This window comes from Ruditapes philippinarum, unplaced genomic scaffold (genome assembly GCF_026571515.1).
Source record: "Ruditapes philippinarum isolate M1 unplaced genomic scaffold, ASM2657151v2 ctg16333_1_1_1_1, whole genome shotgun sequence".
Taxonomy (NCBI): Eukaryota; Metazoa; Mollusca; class Bivalvia; order Venerida; family Veneridae; genus Ruditapes; species Ruditapes philippinarum.
This window is the reverse complement of record NW_026859028.1, coordinates 1-20658: the sequence shown is the minus strand read 5'-3', so window position 1 is coordinate 20658 and position 20658 is coordinate 1. Positions and strand designations below refer to the sequence as shown.

The window sequence follows — 20658 nt, the reverse complement described above, 5'->3', positions numbered from 1 at the left end:
GAATGGTTTTACCTTGAAGGCAATTGTCCAACACATTTAAGATTGGCCATAATGTTAAGGCACATCACATCTTTGGACAAGGCCTTTCAGCTATCCTATATTCTTTTGACCGTGACCGCTGAATGGCCTTCACCTTGAAGGTCAAATTGTCCAAAAACTTAAAAATTGGCCACAACTTCCTTTTTAGCTTTCGGATTCTACTCATATTTTGAATCAACACCCCTTTAGGCAAGACCTTCAAAGTGATCTGTATTTTTTTACCTTGTACCCTGAATGACCTTTTAAAACAACCCAAAAACCTTGGTCATTACTTCTTTATAAGTAAGTGGAATTAATTCATATTTGGATACAGTGCCCCTTTGGAAAAGACCTTCCAACTGACCTATATTTATTTCACCTTGACCTTGAATGACCTTCACATTAAAGATCTAATTGTCCAAAAACAAATAATCTATCTGGTCCATATATTAAATCAAAGGATAAAGCACCACTTCAGGGGCATTGTCAACTTACTGTGATAGTTCTTGTTTTACATAACTTGGTCAGTCTTCAGCTCAGGATAAACACATGTATGTGTGTATCACAGAGATTGTGAAATTGTTCAAATATTCCTAAACTCCCCGTGATGTTCACTCGTGCCACACTAGAGTATACGAAATAAAATAGCTGATTCACCTCCACTGATTAGTTCTTCTGTTAATCTGATGACTTGTGAATATGAAGAATAATTTTCAAAAAAGAAAAAGATATCGAAGAACTATTGCAAAAGAAAAACTATTGTACAAAAACATTTTGATTGCTTTTGGTAGCTTGAAAATTGTATTCTTGCCATTTGAATTACATACTAAAACCAGACAAGCACTGCGCTTGTCTTGCTCACAACGAGGTTATGGTGCTCACAACGAGGATTAAAGCAAAAAAGGGTATATCTTCGTTTCTATGAAGACTTTCAGTTAATAATTTTCGATTAAGACTTGTGGACATCTGTTTTAGGTTAGAATGCACAAAACGTCACCAGAATCGACGTTTTCAATGATAAATTAGGTCCAAAGAGAAGTTGTCTCCAGTTTTCCTGCTACCACGAGTGACTGCGTCGCACGGTATTTCCATCAAATTGTCCACCAACAGGCAATATCTTTACATGTGCATACTCAGAAAACACATCGCTAGCTAACTGCATTTCGATATTTTTACATAAATGTCTGTAATCTTCAAAAATTATGAAAAACTCACCTTGTTTTTCGTGTCACACGTCAAAGATGGGTGCTCACAACGAGGAACGGAAGTTGCTCACAACATTTTAACCGATGGACATTTTTCACTCGTTGTGAGTTAAACGGGCGGTGTATGAGCAGCCCAAGGTCAAGTTCATACTTAACTGTCAGAAGTAATGATATAACAGTGCATTGATATGTCCAGTCTTTGTCATTCAGTGACAGATTTTGCAATAACTTTGTTTAAAGAAATGGTCTTTAAAACAATTTGTGATGAGATTGTAGCTTAAGATCAAGGTCACACAACAGGCCTTTTAGCTTTTATACATTGCATGTAGTTTTATAGTACACCAATGGTTTAATATATCAAATCATCAATTCTGTCATCTGTGAATGAATTTTGAAATAAATAGGCACACTTCTGTGGCTAGCAAGAAATCAGATTCCCAACCCAAACTCAGTGCAAGCCGTTCATGTATTTAAAAGTTATAAAATAAATTAGTATATAAGTAAAGCATTTAAAGGTAGAATAAGAGCAGTGGAAATGCAATATACTCTGAAATTTAGTCAAATTATGAAGTACAACACTGAAATGTTCAAGCAATCGAAGTGCCATTGCATCCTTTAAGATTGAAACAGTACGCTATGAATAGTATACCTTTTACAAGCTGGACTTGCTTTCATTATGTTCAAATCTGTGTTCTTACGGAAAGAGTGCACGGAAAAAGAGCACTTTATAACAACATCATACTAGAACTTACATCTAGAGCAATACCCGAAAAACACCGGATTTTCTGATGATAAAGGATAAACAAAAATGACGTGGATTGTAGCACACACTTGCTGTCCATGAACAGGCTCAAACAAACCGCGCCTTCAACAGTTTCCGTTTTCGGCCTTCCTTCGGGATTCGTTTTTTACCTCATTTAATTGCTACATCAGTGTTGTTTGTCCGTTTGAAGACCGTAAAAGTTGCGCCTTGTACATTCAATCAGAGCTAGATGTTATATATTCCCGATCCTTGAGCCTTCTAAAAATACAAAATTGTGAACAAATAACAACCGGAACACAGAAAAATATACATAAAAGCAGGAGAATGGGTGGCAATTATATTGTAGATCTACCCGTAAAATAAAATAAAGATATGACTAGATTCTTAATTATTACTGAAATTTCTATATATATCTTTATGCATTTAGGTATCTTAACCGGCATTTTATGATTCATACATCTTAATTTTAACAAGACAGTTGCTAAGGAAGTATGATCAGATAATTTTCGAATACAAACTCTGATTTATATACACGATAGTTTAAACATTTGCTTAATCCAACTTTGAATGAACTGATCTCGATCGAAGTTCGGACTTAACAAGACTTTTGAAATTAAGCGGACTTGGACGAAAAGCACATAACTAGTAATCTAAGGATTGCTGACCGCGTGAGTTCAAACCCTGTCAGGGGCAAGCCGTTGTTTCCTTGAGCAAGAAACTTTACATTCATTGCGTAGTACTGGTTGGTTCCAAGAACGGATTCGAAAGTGTTTCAATAAGCTTATAGCTTCCAACACAATCGAACTAAAATAAATTTGTATAAACCAAAAAGCGCATATCCTTTCAGCAGCAGTAACGTAATAAACGTGTTCGCGAAGGTGGCACTTTTGGGCTTCCGTAGATTCCATATTAATTCCTCAAATTTGGATTAGGTTCCAGCATTGAAACATATGCATGGCATAATACAGGATGTCACGTGATCAAGGTCAAAGATGAATTTCGAACACCGCTATTTCCCATTTAAAGACGTGTTTGTGTGCGAATTTGACAAAATTGGAAATTTGAATTCTACCGCCAACACATGTTTCTCATCAGGTGCGTGTCACGTGACTTTTCCTGCCAAAAATGATATATTTTTCGAACAGATAAATGGTCAAGGTCGGGAACAAACACAAAGTTAACTTGTAGGAGACAGCTGCACTGCGTTTATACTTCCGGTTTCTTTTTTTTAGCCGCGCATACATCACCATAACAGCCTGCGCATGTCGTCACTTATCTTTCTCAATAAATAATTAGTATCCACTAAGGCCATTGCTCACTAATTACTCAGCTAACAAGCCCCTTTGATGTGGTAATATTGAAGGATTATCGATTATAAGTAAAATTAGATCTACTTTTTTAAATTCAAATAATATCTCTAGGTGAAATAAATAACAAAAAAGTCAAAATCTAATTTTAAAAATATCTGTAACATGATGAAAATTCACTGTATCCCACTGTAACCTTATGTAACCCTTGTATCCCTTGTCATGTGGGGGTGAAAAATAATTGTGTTTTTGTGCCATATATGGTCGTAACATTGATATATTGGAGGAAAAAGTTTTTATCTTTTGTAATACAGCTTACATGACTGTGCCTTATTGAAGTATGTTTTAGCATAGGAAAAAAATCAGTGCAATGTTTCACCAGATTAAAATTAAATTGATGCTGACTGCATAGTCTAAAAATAATTTTATAACATTTGTCACAAAATATCCAGTTTTTGTTATCTTTCTCAATAAATAATTAGTATCCACTATAAGGCCATTGCTCACTAATTACTCAGCTAACAAGCCCCTTTGATGTGGTAATGTCAATGGATTATCGATTATAAGTAAAATTAGATCTCCTTTTTTTAATTCAAATAATATCTCTAGGTGAAATAAATAACAAAAATGTCAAAATCTAATTTTAAAAATATCTGTTACATGATGAAAATTCACTGTATCCCACTGTAACCTTATGAAACCCTTGTATCCTTGTATCCCTTGTCATGTGGGGGTGAAAAATAATTGTGTTTTTGTGCCATATATGGTCGTCACGTCCTGAAATCGCGTGCTCTGACGCGCGCTTTTATGTCACACACCACTAAATCAGAATGTCATAGGGTTGAAACATCGCCAGTAACTGCTTATACGGACTGAGAGGCGACACTTTGAGGTAGGGGGTCTCTATGAAAATGCTTGAAAAGGTGGTGGCCGCCGAAAGGATATATACGTAAATGTCTTTATATTTAGGAATCTACCTTTCTCAATTGGTATTTTATAATTCATACATTTAAATTTTAACAAAGCTGAAGACAGTTGCCAAGGAAGTATGTAAAAAATAATCTTCGAATACAAACTTTGATTTATATAAACGGTATTTTAAACATTTGCTTATTAAAGATTGGGCAGCACTGTTCCAACTTTGGATGAACTGATCTCGTAGTTCGGACTTAACAAGATTTTTGAAATTAAACGGACTAGGTACATATATATTGACTTAACCAATAATTTGATAATTACGACGAGTTAAACACAGAGATTTTTTGTCTCCCGACTATGTCAAAACTTCAGTAAAAATAATGATCACCTCTGCAAACAAATATATGCCTTTTTCGTCATTTATGGTCCGAATTTCGCAAAATACCTATCAAAAGAAAGCTGAGAATTTGATCTTTTTAACCGTGTAATTATTATTTACAAAGCTAAAATATTTTCGGAATTGCAACGAATTAAAAACGCATCATTTACAACAAGCCAAATGGCGACTTAGTATTTATTACTTTACTAAGTCACCTTTCATCTTTTATTTACTATTAATATTTAACCTTACAGTTAACAGTTACTGGTGTGATAGAAAAAAGTTGTAAGTGTTTAAATTGTTGTACTATACTTAACCCTCAAATGGTAAGTTACATGTAATGTATTGTGTATTGTTTAAGTGTAATATATGTTAAATGTGAGTATAATTTCATAACTATGTATATAATTAATATTTAAGGACTGTTTTAAGTTTAAAGAAATAGATCGGCCACTAGACATGTATACTATAATTGATCAATTATATGTTCTAAATTAGAACATAAAATTTAATAATAATTAATGTAATGCATTGTTTCTATCTTTTTTTACTTTATATTTACATATTGTTATTATAAAGTTATTATTATTTCAAAGTGTTGTTTGTACCTTTACTTAATGTAACAACCTTAAAGTAATTAAAAATTAAATTGGTATATAAACATAATAGAACTTTACAGCTATTGTAAAAATAATTTAACAATCCCGAACTTACTTAATCCTCGAGGGCTCGGATAGTTATATTTAAATTGCACCAAACCACCCCTATTATATCCGAGAATTGTGAAATAATCTCCATAAAAATACGTACCTGATGTAACAAGTGGAACACACAAAAAAAATATATGCATAAAAAGATACATAAAAGACAAGAGAATGAGTGATAATTATATTGTACCCATAAAATAAAATGAAGATATGACTAGATTCTTGATTATGACGAAATTTATGCTTCATTAACAAAATTTCTAGGAGACTAATCATGCAACATAATACTTATTATTTGCATGTTGTAGTTATTTCTTTACAAAATAAAGCATGGCTTGATTCGTTTTCACTATTCATAAGATCTCCATATTTCAATGTATTAAGATGCCTATAATAATACAGTTTTATAAATTTAGGCCAACTATCAACAAAATGTGAACAATAAAAGAGATAGTGTAATTCGTCACAAAACCGGTTTTTGCAATTTCTTCGTGGTGGTTATATTTCTTTCGTGTAAACAGATAGTTGACTTACGCATGCGCTGCTGTGACTTCCTTTTCCGTGTCTAGCCGCCATAGTTGCATGGTATGATATTCCGCTGTCTCATTTTTTGCTTATTGTTTGAGCCTAACACACTTCAATAGTCATCAACATTCATAAAAGATGCTATGAAGTTATTATTTGCACGACTTATTAAGTCATTAAGTTTGATTTCAGTTAAGACTTTCCTTCAATTCTTGAAAATACCCCCACGTGGTTTGGTCCTAAACCCATGCAAATGAATTATCTACAGATTTGTTCAATTTCAAAAAAATAACTTTACCATAACAGTTTGCGGCAATGTGATTTTATGTCGTCAAAATTTTTGCGTCATTATGCTCTAGTGAATTATAGTACGTCTTGTCCAAGAAAGCGCCTCTGCATAATAATTTGTATCGATATCTATCAGAATTTAATTCTCTTTAAAAAAATGTTTTTTTTTGTTTTTTTTTTTTCCAAAAAAAAAAACTAATACCAAGTTTATTAAACTCTTTTTTAATTTTCCTCCTTTGTGTTAATTTTAAAGAGGTTTGATTCTTGCTTAATATAGCAAGTCTTTTATGATATTTTGTTTGTGAAGTTTTCCCTGAAGACTGAATGAAATGTATCCCGACAGGTGTTGGCGCAATGATTAAGAGTGATATGAAATTAGGTGCTACCTATGGCGCGGAAAGCTCTTATGAATTATGATTTTAGCATAACATGGTTAGTGTACATGTAAACCAGATTTTTCTTGCAAGTCAGGGTTAGAATTTAGCAAGATTTTCTACTTGCAGATTTTTGCAAGTGATCAAATGTTTAACTGGCAATATGAGGTAGTCAACTGGCATTTCCATGATCACGTATCTTATTATTATTATTATAATACACAATGACAATGTATTTTGAACATCTGGTATGACAAATGATATTAAGCTTGAATGTCCATTGAATATCAGAAATATCTTTATAACTGGTAAACACAGATGTCTTCTTGTAAAGAAACAAAAACATTTCAACACATTAATTTATAAATGATAAACAATTGTTAAGGGATCAGATTCGATTTACCAGAGGAACACCCACTGGTGACAATGTACAGTTATAAACTTGTTCATGTTATGGAATTTCTTGGGGCCTTCATTAATTTAAGCATATTTTGTACTTGATTACACCAACAATCTGAAAACTCAGAGGTACTGATCTACTTAAAATAAGTAAATATTTCAGCTTAAAAGTAAACACCTTACAGAGGAGTGCTACGCATTTACATTGGACCCTGATAAAACATCTTGGATGTTCTAACCAATAGTGTTTCGCTATTATAAATAATCCATCAAAATATAGTCACAGAAAAAATAAATATCTGTAGAGCAACTTAAAATTTATTTTTAAGTTTTTAAGGTAAACATCATCAGTTACTGCAGTATCATCATCATCAGCTCAGAAGATAACAATTATGTAAACATCCAAAATGAACAGTCACTTGCAAATAAATGCCAGCTAGAGTAATTTATACTGGCATTATTAGATTTTAACTGGCATTTTGCCAGTATGCCAGCTTAAATTCGAACCCTGCAAGTATATAGTTCCGTAAACAACCGCCTCCGTGGTCGAGGGGTTATCCTCAAGGTACTTTATACCGGGAGGTACTTTGTACCGGGAATGTCCAGATATTACAAACAATACTTATAAAAAAAAATTCTTTTGTATACAAGTGTTTTTCACATTAATTTCATACACAATATAGCATTTTTTGAAGAAAATTCAAAGTTTTAATAACCCTAATCACATAAATGTGTTTTTAGTATAAAAACCAGTAATATTGCTAACGATTTGGACCCAACATGATATTTTGAATGTGTGCTCAATGCTTATCAAATTGTTACCCTTTTACTGTGTGGTAATTGATAAATATTGAATAGAACTTTAGTATCATTAACAGTAATGGACCATTTACATATGTTTTTAACTTTTTATTGATTGCTTAAAAGTCATTCCTGGTATTAAGTACTTAAAAACAAAGATGGCTGCCACTCATATGAGGTTATTAACAGAACTATCTTTTTGATGTATAGTTAAAATTTCTTTTGGATGATTGTTATTTTTGTCCAAAAATGGTACCTTCTACAGAAAGTAACTATTTTATCCTAGATTTTTTCTGTATTACATGATGGTGGGCCTAATAGGGCTTACCCTCCCGGTAGATAGTACAACCAGGATAGAGTCGATGACTTCTAATCCAGTTACCTCTCTGGCGTGGGTTTGATCACTGGGAGATGCTTTGGTATTTTAGCATGGAGGAAGGTTGTCTAGTACTGGTGTAACTCTCCAGGAACGATGGTTAGGAAACTACCTGCCTATATCAGTCTGTGCAAAAGTCGGTCGGTCCTCGGTCCTGGCTGAATAAAAATCCGAGAAAAATTCCTTTCCGTCAGTCCTCATTTCCGAATAAATTTTTTAAAAAGTTAAAAAAATCAATAACCTAAATTGATAACAAGTTCCCTGTGATGCAAAGAATTTTTTAAAGATGATATTGACCAACCTTAGATCTATTTTGTACCTGTCAAATAAATACCAGTCAACTCTGTCTTCAAAAAGCTTCATCAACAACGGTAAATTTTGCCGTAAATTACAGATTTGAAAATTTTGTTTATGATGCCTGTTGAAATAGCCGATGAGTAACAATCTTAAAATAATAAAAAAATATTTAATCTAATATAATCAAAATCAACAACAAGTAGAATTGTGAATGTTCTGCAGGAACCAGACAAATTTTCAATTGTCACATATTTTCGCGATGCCGCTTTTTATAATTAAAAAATCGTAACCAAAAGGAAACTTTGATTTGTTAAAATGTGTGTAATGACACTTAAAATTACTAAAGATATTGTTCACATTAGTTGAGATGGAGGAATTTACCAGTATGTGTTAGTCACATACAATGAATATTTTATGGGAGGGGGGATGGAGTAAATCTGGAAGAAAACAGCATAATGGTTTGATGATGTATGTTTTTGAAATTATATTTCAAATCTTTTGAATCACTTTTATGGTACAGTGTATTCCATTTGGGACACACTACCATTTTCCTGAATAATAAGCTTTTTCTCTGTTCAAACTCCGACTCTCCAACCCCTAGCTTACTCTGCTAAAATACATCATATTCGTCAACTGCATAAGTGCAGCAAAGATTGCTTAACATATTCAACGTGCTCTGTGCTCCTACTTTTCTGTGCTTGGGAGTCCAAGGACTCCTCCTTTGAAAATCCTAGTGAGAACCCTGCTTAAGTTATTTCAATTGGTCAGCATCTTTTTATGTTTCTATATTGATGGTCTCACTAGTTTAACAAAAGACAATCATTTTTACATTCAACCGAGTTATTATAAAATAATGCTTGAAATGTCTGGGCCTGAAAAAATATCATCCGGGCGGAAATAAACCTAAGGGTCTCGGTCCTTGTGGCCTGAAAAAAAAATTGACTTCGCATAGACTGTTATATGACTGAAATACTGTTGGAAAAAGGCGTAAAATGAAACAAACAAACAAACAGTTCCATAAACAAAACAGATAAATTGGTGGTGTTCAACCTATCATCGGGGCGCCCGAAAACTTCCGAACGTAAAGGGGGGCCACTGCGCATGCGTCGGCATTTGGAAAATTCCGGCCGCCATTTTTGTTAATCTCTAATCACAGTTGTTGATTTAACGTTATTTTTTATTGTGCTTATTTATCGAAATGGATACGTAAAAGTAATTTTTTATATTTATAATCGTTTTTATAGTTCTATTAATGAAATGCATGTTTATTTTCTGATTTTGTACATCATTCTTTCACCGGAAGTGTTATTTAGCATGCGTCTGCTAGCAGTAGTCTGAATTATGAAGACGCTCATTAAAAGCGCTCTGATATCTATATTTAGCTCAAAAGGATTCCAAAATGGCGGCGCCCAGTTAACTTAGGATTTTTTCACAGCTCATTAGGTATAGGATATTTTTTTGAAATTTTCATTTACTTTTAATTTGATTTTATTTGAATTGATACGCGTCATACATGTTATCTAAGAGCGCTACAGCCCTCGCGGGGCCTTCGGCCCCGCTCGGACTTTCCGCATATAAACAAGTTATTTAACCAATTTTGTTTTATACATTGCATATGTTACATGCTTTTTAAGGACTTCAATAATTATGTGTTTTAAAACATGAAAAAAGGGGAGATTTACATATATGGCACAAAAGTGACTGTAGCCAAATATTTTTCTTTCTTTTTGTGTTCAGTATACAAACAAAGTTTAAAAGAAATATCTATTTCTTTTCTAGAAGTATGATTTTCACCACCCTGCTAATGTTTTTATTTTAATAATTTTTTTGTTAAATTAAATTGTGTTCTTTGTTATTAATTATGATGAACATGTTAGAATCATTAGACAGCTCTTATATAAATGACAGCATTGATTGGTTGAAAAATGTTTGTATGACAGTGTTCTTTTACTGCCTTGACAGGGCTTGTGAAGTGAAAGTTTTGTATTCCAAAGGCAGGCTCTTCATTATTTCTCTGTGTTTAAAAAAAAAATGAAGCAGTTTACTTAGGTACATTGTGAAGAAATAAAGATACAGTTAAGTTACACAATTTCTCATAATTTGAAACATTTACATTACTGACATGATAGTTACTATGATTTTTATTTATGATTTCAGAAGTGGTAATCATGCAGATTTTTGTGAAGACCCTTACGGGCAAGACTATTACCCTTGAGGTAAGTTTTCTTTAGAGAAAAGTGTAAACATGAAGTTTAAAACATGGAAATTATCTGGGCTGATCTTGTTAAATATTATAAGATATAATTTCAACAGAATTAAAATTGTTCTAAAGGGCAAGTGTTTGTAAATTTTGACCGATTCATTTAGTAGGGTTTGGCCAGTTACACTTTGACTGACTGACCAGTTATACATTGACTGGTTTTTGTGTTGCCTTGAAAAGGTGACATATAGGGGTTACTTTCGTCGGCAGCGTCGTTGTCGGCGTCCCCTAAAGCTTGTCCGGAGCATAACTCAGTCACTATAAGTCTGATTGACTTCAAACTTGGTATGCATGCTTCTTTCAATAACCTGAAGTGCAGTGCACAAGGACCGATACTCTGCAGTTCTTATTTTTTGAGTTATTGCCCTTTGTTAATTTTCATACTTTAATTTTGTCCGGGCCATTTCTCTTCAACTAAAAAAGCTATGGACTTGAAACTTCATAGGATGATAGATCTCATTAAGAAGAAGTGCAGTGCACAAGAACCGCTACTCTGCACTTCCTAATTTTTGAGTTATTGCCCTTTGTTAATTTTCATACTTTATTTTTGTCCGGGCCATTTCTCCTAAAGTATAAAAGCCATGGACTTGAAACTTCATAGGATGATAGGTCTCATTAAGAAGAAGTGCAGTGCACAAGAACAGGTACTCTGCATTTCTTATATTTTGAGTTATTGCCCTTTGTTTATTTTCATACTTTAATTTTGTCCGGGCTATTTCTCCTTAAGTATAAAAGCTATGGACTTGAAACTTCATAAGATGATAGGTCTCATTAAGAAGAAGTGCAGTGCACAAGAACAGGTACTCTGCATTCCTTAATTTTTGAGTTATGGCCCTTTGTTAATTTTCATACTTAATTTTTGTCCAGGCCATTTCTCCGAAAGTATAAAAGTTATGGACTTGATACTTCATAGGATGATAGATCTCATTAAGAAAAAGTGCAGTGCATAAGAACTGATACTCTGCATTTCTTATTTTTTGAGTTATTGCCCTTTGTTGATTTTCTTACTTTATTTTTGTCCTGGTCATTTCTCCTCAAGTATGAAAGCTATGGACTTGAAACATCATAGAATGATAGATCTTATTGATAAGAAGTGCAGTGCACAGAAACTGCTGCTCTGCAGTTATTATTTTTTTAGTTATTGCCCTTTGTTATTTTTCATATTTCATTTTTGTCCTGGCCATTTCTCCTAAACTACATTGTTCACAAGGCGACACATCCAACTCGCGGAGTTCTAGTTTTTTAGCAGTTCCATACTGGAACAACTATCTACTGGCATCAGTGCTGTTCATGTGTAGGGTTATATCAACCATGTCCGGTCCAGTCCAGTTAAGAGAGACTAGATTTAGAGTTTGTTGCATTATCATAAGACAATGTACGCAGTCTTCGTTGATAAACTTGTCTTAGTCGCTAAACTTTAAATAATTGGAGTTTTGAAGTTTGATGCATTTTATTCTTGACATAATGAAGTTTACTGTGAAATTCTTTGTAAGAGCATTGGATTAGTTATGCTGCTAGTTAGATCAGGAAAACAAGTTAGTTGATCAACCGCCATTAAGATATGATCCTAAAATGTAGGCAAAGCCAGAAACAGAGGCGCAGTGTGAAATTCTTACTTGGATCCATGTTGTAAAGTGTTGATCATTGACTATCTTTTTGTATTCCAGGTTGAGCCCAGTGATTCTATTGAGAATGTAAAAGCTAAGATTCAGGACAAGGAGGGTATGATAATTTTCTTTTCTGCGCTGAAACATATAAATTTTTTATCTAGCTCATCTTTTGACAGATGAATTTGTATCTTAATTATAATATTGTTCAATGTTTGGAAGGTATGCAGGGCTTTTATGCTCCAAAATTATCAGTAGTAAACTGCCTGATGATGATATTTCTCCACATTTGTGAGAACATAAAGGTTTACTGGACAGATTCGGAATTATAATCATTTTAAATTGTTAAGCTACCTTATTTTCACACTAAAAATATAAAAAGTGTAATCTAAACGTCTATTCTTAAAAGCTTTTTCAAAAAAACAAGTCTTGACCTGACTTTAAAGTGGTAAGAACATAAATCGAGAAGAAACAGTGTGTCACCTACGAGGTTTGAACAATGTAGACCCTGTTTTCTCGCTTATAATAAATACTCTTCAGAAAGAAGTTTCTGCATTAGGTGTCTTATACCTTGATTAAATTTGTAATCTTAACCATTTATTACAGGTATCCCTCCAGACCAACAGAGATTGATCTTTGCTGGTAAGCAGTTGGAAGATGGTCGCACACTCTCTGACTACAATATCCAGAAGGAATCAACCCTCCATTTGGTACTCCGTCTCCGTGGAGGTGCCAAAAAGCGCAAGAAGAAGAATTACACAACCCCAAAGAAGAACAAGCACAAGAAAAAGAAGGTCAAGCTTGCTGTGCTTAAATACTACAAAGTAAGGCATTTACTTGTTTCCTCAAAATTAAAACTGTGTGCTGTATGAAGGATTTCTTTTTTCCATTTAGACACTACTATGGTCTGGTGTTTAAAGTCCCTGGCTCATAACCATGAATAGGTCAAATTATGCCAGGATCTTTTCATTCTTTCATGTGAAAAAGCTGTCCAGCTAACAAATGGAAGATGCATTCCTGTGCCTTAAAAAGTTTCATATACAGGGCATCTTGAGTCATTAGGGAGAGTTTTCATACAGCTTTTACAGTTTCATTGTGACTAAACAGCCAAAAAAAAAACCCACATTAGTTTGACTGAGCTTGCTAGGTTATCTCTAAGGAGGGTGCAAGATACTGAACTCTGGTGTATTAGTCCTGTGTGCAGTTAATTATTCAGTAAAAGTATGTTTGAAAAAGGTTGTTTTAACAAATGCCATTTGTGCTGTGCCACTTTTGTTGGCTATAATGAAGAGTATTGTACCAGTAACCTATACTCACAAGTACAGAACATTAGATAATCATTTAATGGTATTCAAGTGTTACTTCTGAAATAAGTTACAGATGAATTGCCTGTTTAATAGAATTTTGAAAAATCCAAGTATTATTTAAAATATGTATAATTTATAATAAGAAGCAAGTTGTTCAGAAATTGTGGATGAACAGTTGGATATTATTATCCTTTATCATATAAAATGAGCATTAGTTTAGGTTAGAAACTAAATAAATAGGCTTAAAATTTGTAAAGTATTTGGACCCCTATCTTCTACAAATGATTTAAATTGTAAGGTTTGCCAAGATGAGGCATTAAGGTGTAAAGCTGTAGCAAAATTATCTCATGAAAAGAAATGACATACTGAATCTGGCATGAATAAAATGAAATTCAATTATGACTACATATCAGTCAACAATGTACATTTTCATTCTAATTTCTAAAGGACGTTATGATATTCCAGTCTTTGAAACCAATTTTCAGATAAAAAGACTTTCAGCTGTAAGGTTGGAGAGCTTTAAATATAAATTTTAAATAATTATGCCAAAAGATGTTTTCCTACAGGAAGATTGAAAATTTCACAATTACGAACTTTATTAGAATTTTAAGCATAAATAAATATGATTTGTCAAAAGCAATCTAAAGCTTTGTGCTCACAATAAAAAATTCTTTCGTTTCAGGTTGATGAGAACGGCAAGATCACCCGCCTGCGTCGTGAATGCCCAAATGAAGATTGCGGAGCTGGCGTCTTTATGGCATCCCACTTCGACAGACAATACTGTGGAAAATGTTGTCTTACATATGTGTTTAACAAGCCTGATGATAAATAAATATTCTCAATAAATCTAATTACAAGGGAATTTGTGTTCTTTTAGTTTGAAGTTGTTGTATTTTAAGGTATCAAAAATGGTTGTACCTAAGGTGAATCCATTAAAGACGTTTTTATGCCCCCAAAGGGAGGCATATTAAAATCACACTGTCTGTCTGTTGGTCCCGACTTTCGTGTCCAGACTTTTATACATTGAGGGATTTTGAAATAACTTGGAACAAATGTCTACCACATCAAAACTAAGTGTCGCGTCCAAGAACCACATCCCTACCTCAAAGGTCAAGGTCACACTATCCTTTTGAAGTTTCACATTATCCCAATAAGAGTAAATAGATGCACACATTTTTGTCTGGATTGTAACTTTGTTATACATCGAAGGATTTTAGAATAATTTGGCAGAAATGTCTACTACATCAAGACAATGTGTCGTGTCTATATCTCAAAGGTCACTAACATTTTGAAGTTCACTTTATCACAAGATTCTCTAGGTACACACATTTGTGTCCGGACTGTAACTTTGTCATGCATCAAAGGATATTAAAATAACTAGGTATAAATGTCTACCACATCAAGACATGTCGCAACTAAGACCCATGTCCCTACCTTCAAGGTCACACTTAAAGTTTGAAGGTACTCGTTCTCTCAAGAAGAGTTTGAAGATACGCATTCATGTTGGGTCATGCATGGAAGGATTTTAAAATAACTGCACAAGTGAACCACATCAAGACAATGTGTCACAGCTAAGGCTTGTGTCCGTCTGTCCCCACTTAACACAACAATCCTGTCTTTCGTGCATTGAGGGATTTTGAAATAACTTGCACAAATGTCTATCTCATAACAACATTTCTGTTGTGTCCAGGAACCACATCCCTTCTTCAAAGGTCAAAGGTCACACTTATATTTTGAAGGTTCACGCTGTCACAATTGGAGATTACAGGTACAATAATACAAAGAACAATATAAAGCAATTAGTTACTTTCATTCTCGTTTCATAATACCTGCTTGCTTTAAAAAAAAATTTCGGGGCACTTGTCACTTGGGTGACAGCTCTTGTTCATATAGGCCAAATTTGAATTTCTTTTAACTTGGCATGTGAATATGACTACAAAAACATGAGCTGAAATTTTTTTTCTGGTGTTCTGAATTATTTGCCTCTGAATTAGACTTTTGCAATAATGCACAATACCTTATTTTTTCTTTTCATGCATCTTACTTCCATTTAAGTCATTTTTTCAAAATTTCATGAACATTCATTGGCTACCCCCCCCCCCCCTGTCAGAGCCTGAAACTACAGAATTGATCTGTAGCTCAAGTCCTTGCACATAATGCACGGGTTTTCCAGTTGAATGATTTTTAGCCGAGTTATGGCCCTTTGATAAAAAGGTGTTTTTTTTCTGCGTGTTGCCAGATACACAAAAGCTTGTCTGGGCTACTCCTCATAAAGTACAGGTGCAATTTTATCCAAACTTTACAGGAATAATAAGTACCAAGTCTAGTTGTGCAATGTTCATCTGTCTGTCCGTCTGTCACAAAACTTGTCCCAACATGAAATTGGCCATCATGAGGCGACACGTGATCACTGATCGCTCTTGTTTAAACTAAAATTGTAACAAGTAATATATGGAATTGCATGTTATGTATTGTGATCAACAGTAAAAAGAAAAACATTCCATAACTAAAAAGGTTTTTATACAGACATGTTTAAGTTATCTGCCCTTGAAATGACCTTGATTATGATTGATGGGCAGATAGCTTAAAACAGTGATGCACACAATTTTTGCTCAAAATATTTGTCATATTCTTGTTTAAAAAAATTCTATTCAACAGTTTTAATTCTGTTGATATGAAAACCCCAGAAAACATGGAGTTGATTGAATAGGTTATTTTAGAAAATTAATTGAATGCTTTTTTTTGATGTCTGGAATTTTGTTGCTACTTTGAAATAAATGCTCTATGATTTATGATTTACCACAGGTCATCCGTTGAAGCACAATAAATATAGAGGGTATTAATTTTAACTCTTTTAAGTTACGACTCCAATTGCCAAGTTGTGACATTCAGGGGTTCAAATGATTTAAAGTTAATGAAGACCATTACAGGCAATTGGTTAAACAATAACATTTAAATGATTTCAATTAATGAAGATAAAGGTACACATAGTAGGAACTTGTTACAGAACAATTAAGTACTCTTCTTTTTTTATCTCTAGAATCTATTTTGCATTTGATTGTTCAGCACAAGTAATGTGGGGCCCTATCTTGATACTGAATGCATTGGATTCAAACTTCAGTATGAATTTATCAGCAGTTATTCCGAACAGTAGACTATCACTTCACTGTGATACAGACTGATCGCCCATTCTCAATAAAATAAAGCATTTGAGGTTGAAAAATATTAAAAATTTGATGTTGTCATTGTGTCATCTTTTATTGCTGAAGTAAAAGTTTAGGGTATTTTGCAAGTTTGCCAGAAATATTTTGAACAAGAAACTATGATATAACAGGATGGCATTTTTTTCGGTAATGACACTGTATTGCTTCGGTAACGTAGATTTCAGATCTAATAATGTAACATATTGGCTGCATATTAACAACAAATATCTGTACAATATATCAAAATCTGTAAATTCTCTATCTAGAGGGACTTTCTAACCCAGGAAAATTCAAGGAAGTTGGGTACCTTGCTAATTTTCAGTTAATTTCTTCAAAGTTAAATATTCGTAGAAAGCAAAAATAGTCAATTTTGGAAATGATTATTTTATGTCTTCATTCAAAGGATATATATCATATATAATATATGAGAGGTCGAATGCATACACAAATGTTGTAGTAGCAATTTTTTTTCAAAACATTCAACTTTTCACTTTCTTAATATTTGGAAAATTTATTGCTACGCAGTTCTATATTCAACCCCATACAGAATGTCACGTATGTTTCATTTTATTCAAATGCAAGTAAAGGTTGAGAAAACAATTTTATTTTTTGTAAAATAATTTATATTTATGGATATTATTTTAACATTATTATATATAGAATGAAATACGGCCAGTAAGCTCTTTGCAGAAACGAATTAGTTGTTGCTGAGAACATCAATATCTTGTAAAATATTTTTAACATTTCAGCTGGTACATCAACATATTATTAAATAACTTTCCTTTGTAAAAACAATTTTGTATATTCTTACATCTAATACAAGGTAACCGTTACTAACAGGCATGATAATCCCAACTTTATCTTTAATTTTCAAAAATTGTTGAATTGTAAGTTGGAGTAACGTATGTTTCACACTCGCTTATTTATGAACTTGATCACGGAATTGAAACTTACATGTAAAATCGACTTTTTTATTTAGGAATCAAATGTACATCATTCTATTGTCATAAAAATGCGATTTTATGTTTTTATATATGCATGTGTAAACAATATAAAGTCCGTTTGATAAAAGTAACGTTTGTTTCACTGTGGTTACTTAAACATGTTAAAACTCGACCAAAGTTATCAAAATTTACTTACTAATGTCAAATAGAAGTTAATGTTGCTGTTATACGTGCTTTCTGACTTCAATTTCCCTTTTGATAAACTTACTTTTAAAAGTTGATAACGTATGTTTCTGTAACGTATGTTTCATTTTTACATTGAAAGTGGGTTAATAAATGACGCAAGACCGTTTAACCCGCCATAATTTGTGGTTAATATATCAGAGTTACACACATGTTAATTTTCTTTCTTGTTTGGATTCATCTTTGAATGGATTGGCTCTTAAATAATGGTAACGTATGTTTCTTTTTAAAATGCTGTTGAAAAAAATTGAATAAAAAATGAAAATCTCCGAAAATATAATGATATTTTAGAGGCTGCAAGCTTATTTTTACTTTTAATTATATATATGCTGTATTATTAAGCATGCATCGATTCAATTATGTAATTTCGGTTCCACTTATTATTGTTTTAGGTTTGTCACTATTTATTTATATGCATTTGGCGACATTTGATCATCCATTATATCAATGAGATTTTAACAGTCAAATATAATTTTTACCAATAATCAAAGTTCATATACACACAGCAATGACTAATTGCACATGTTTCGTTTATTCTGGAACTTATTTTTCTAAAACACAATTTCAAAGTTGAAAATTCTAGGTGGCGACAGTAACGTATGTTACATTTTAGGGCATTAATGGTACTTGTAAAAGAAAAATAACAGATAGAAATGTAAAACTGAGAGTGTCCCTATTAGACAAAGTGGCAGCCACCTTTCTAACGACATTTTGACCTCAAGAAAAACCTTTGTATAAGAGCTACCCAGTGGAACATCAAATGCTGTGTTTTATTGAGAATGAGCGTGAAGCTCTACAAAACCATTTTGACATGTCCAAAGAAAATGCTTTTGCAAATTACCAATTTCTTGTAGATTCAGTTGCCACCTGCAGGCCTGGGACAAAGTTGCAAATATTTACTCAGAAAAAAAAAGTTGTAACATTGCAACAATCTTATAAAGTTGGATATATTTTAAGTAATGAAAACAAGAAGTGATCATTTCAAATTTTATTACAACAGAGTAATTGTTTCTTTTTCGAGTAGACAAATCTACAACTGGTACATTGTATGAAACATTTTGCAAGTATGCACTAAATTATCCTGATTTATAAACCAAATATCTGCTTGCTATTTCTAATGAAACTGGATTATTATTTAGTTACATTAATTCAATAAGAATAGATTGCTATTACCGGTATAAATGACTGCACATGCATTGTAGATTAGAGATGATAATTTCAACTCCAGTTACCTATTCAATTCATTTGCAATTGAAATAAAGAAGCTATATCTTTTGAAATATATTTATAATGTTAATTATGAGCACTAAAATTGTATTGTTTTCATAATCTTATAGTCGATTTGTAATATAGAATGTCTTTTATTTTAAACAAATGAATATTGCAGGCAAAAAGAAAAAATTTCCAGAACAAAATAAGCCATTATTTTAAGTATGTTTTTCACTATTTCAGCAATTATTACTTGCTTGCCCCATTCAGTTTTAGGAGCAAAATTCTTCAAACTCTCCAAATTCCTAGTGGCAATAATGATTCCACATACCACTAGTTTGTAGTCAGTTAGGTGCTCTCTGACAAACACTATATAGCTGAGTCAAATTATTTTGATTCTTTAAATCTAAAATACACAGTTCGAAATTCTAGTCTAGTTGATAAAAAAAGCATTGTAAACAATATTAAAAATCTTCAATAAAAATCTCTTATACAATTTATACAAATTAGTTTAGAAAAGAGGTCACAATACTTTTAATGTAGTGGTACACCCTTTTTTTTTTATAATTTTTTTTTAATAATCATCAGCCATTCTTTACTTGTAATGATTTTATGCCACAAACAAATTGTTGAAAAAGGTTGTAATAAGAATCTTCCTCATGATATTATATACATGTACAATAATTTTCAATGATCTCCTTAAAGCAGCATGCCTCCAGATTCATGCTAATTTTCATGGATATTTGAAAGTGTATTTAAAAGTATAAAAATGTGAAGTGAACAGAGAAAATTATTCACACAATTTGCAAACCGCACTAACAATCCCCGTAAATTATCAAAAAAAGGTCAAAACATGTAAAAAAATAGTCCTAACCATGTTAGCCTGGCAGTAGAAATCTTGTGATAAATACTGTTAAATCAGTTTTTAATCGCTTGCATTATGTAGATCATTACTTGAATCTTTTTACTTTTCTTAAAATCTTAGTACATTTTAACTTAAATTTTATTAAAATATTTTGGCTCATCTGGAGGCGTGCAGCTTTAATGATTATTTATGGCACAATTCAAAGTTTTATATTTCCTCACATCAGTCTTCATCTTCCTGGTCCTCACGAATAACTGTGAACCCTGAAGTAAAAAAAAGAAAAGAATTTAACCATATCAAATGTAGTATATAAGCTGCTGTGAGTTTTCAGTCATGCCAACACCTTTAAAGTCTTATAGAAAACACAATGTTTACCCCCCCCCCCCCCCCCCCTGTGCGTTTTTATTTGATGCTTAACCCTTTCTACACAAAATGGACCTAGCCATCTCTCAATCTAGAAACAAAGCTATTAAACTATGTACTGTCTGAATTGCAAACAATGCACACTATGATCAAATGCTGCAGTTGTGCTGGCTGATCTTGGTCAGCACAGGTTGCATGGGTAGACTCGGTTACCAGTACATTGTAGTATGCTTAAGATTTAGCAGGAACCTTGGTAAGAACCAACAACTTCTCACAAGTTACCGCAGCCCTACAGATAGC

At 32.8% G+C, this 20658-nt stretch overlaps 1 protein-coding gene across 2 annotated transcripts; it reads left to right on the top strand.

Annotated features, from left to right (window-relative positions):
- The first annotated feature begins 5802 nt into the window (after positions 1-5802).
- On the top strand, positions 5803-14393 carry LOC132754941 (ubiquitin-ribosomal protein eS31 fusion protein). 2 transcript variants are annotated; one of them, XM_060745695.1, is made up of 5 exons: positions 5803-5882; positions 10515-10573; positions 12285-12339; positions 12831-13048; positions 14214-14393. In XM_060745695.1, the coding sequence occupies exons 2-5, from the start codon at positions 10526-10528 to the stop codon at positions 14361-14363; spliced, it is 471 nt and encodes a 156-aa protein (XP_060601678.1). In that variant the 5' UTR covers positions 5803-5882; positions 10515-10525; the 3' UTR covers positions 14364-14393. The 2 variants fall into 2 exon arrangements, with proteins under 2 accessions (XP_060601678.1, XP_060601677.1); XM_060745694.1 differs by lacking the exon at positions 5803-5882 and having other exon boundaries at positions 10505-10573.
- Positions 14394-20658: the final 6265 nt, after the last annotated feature.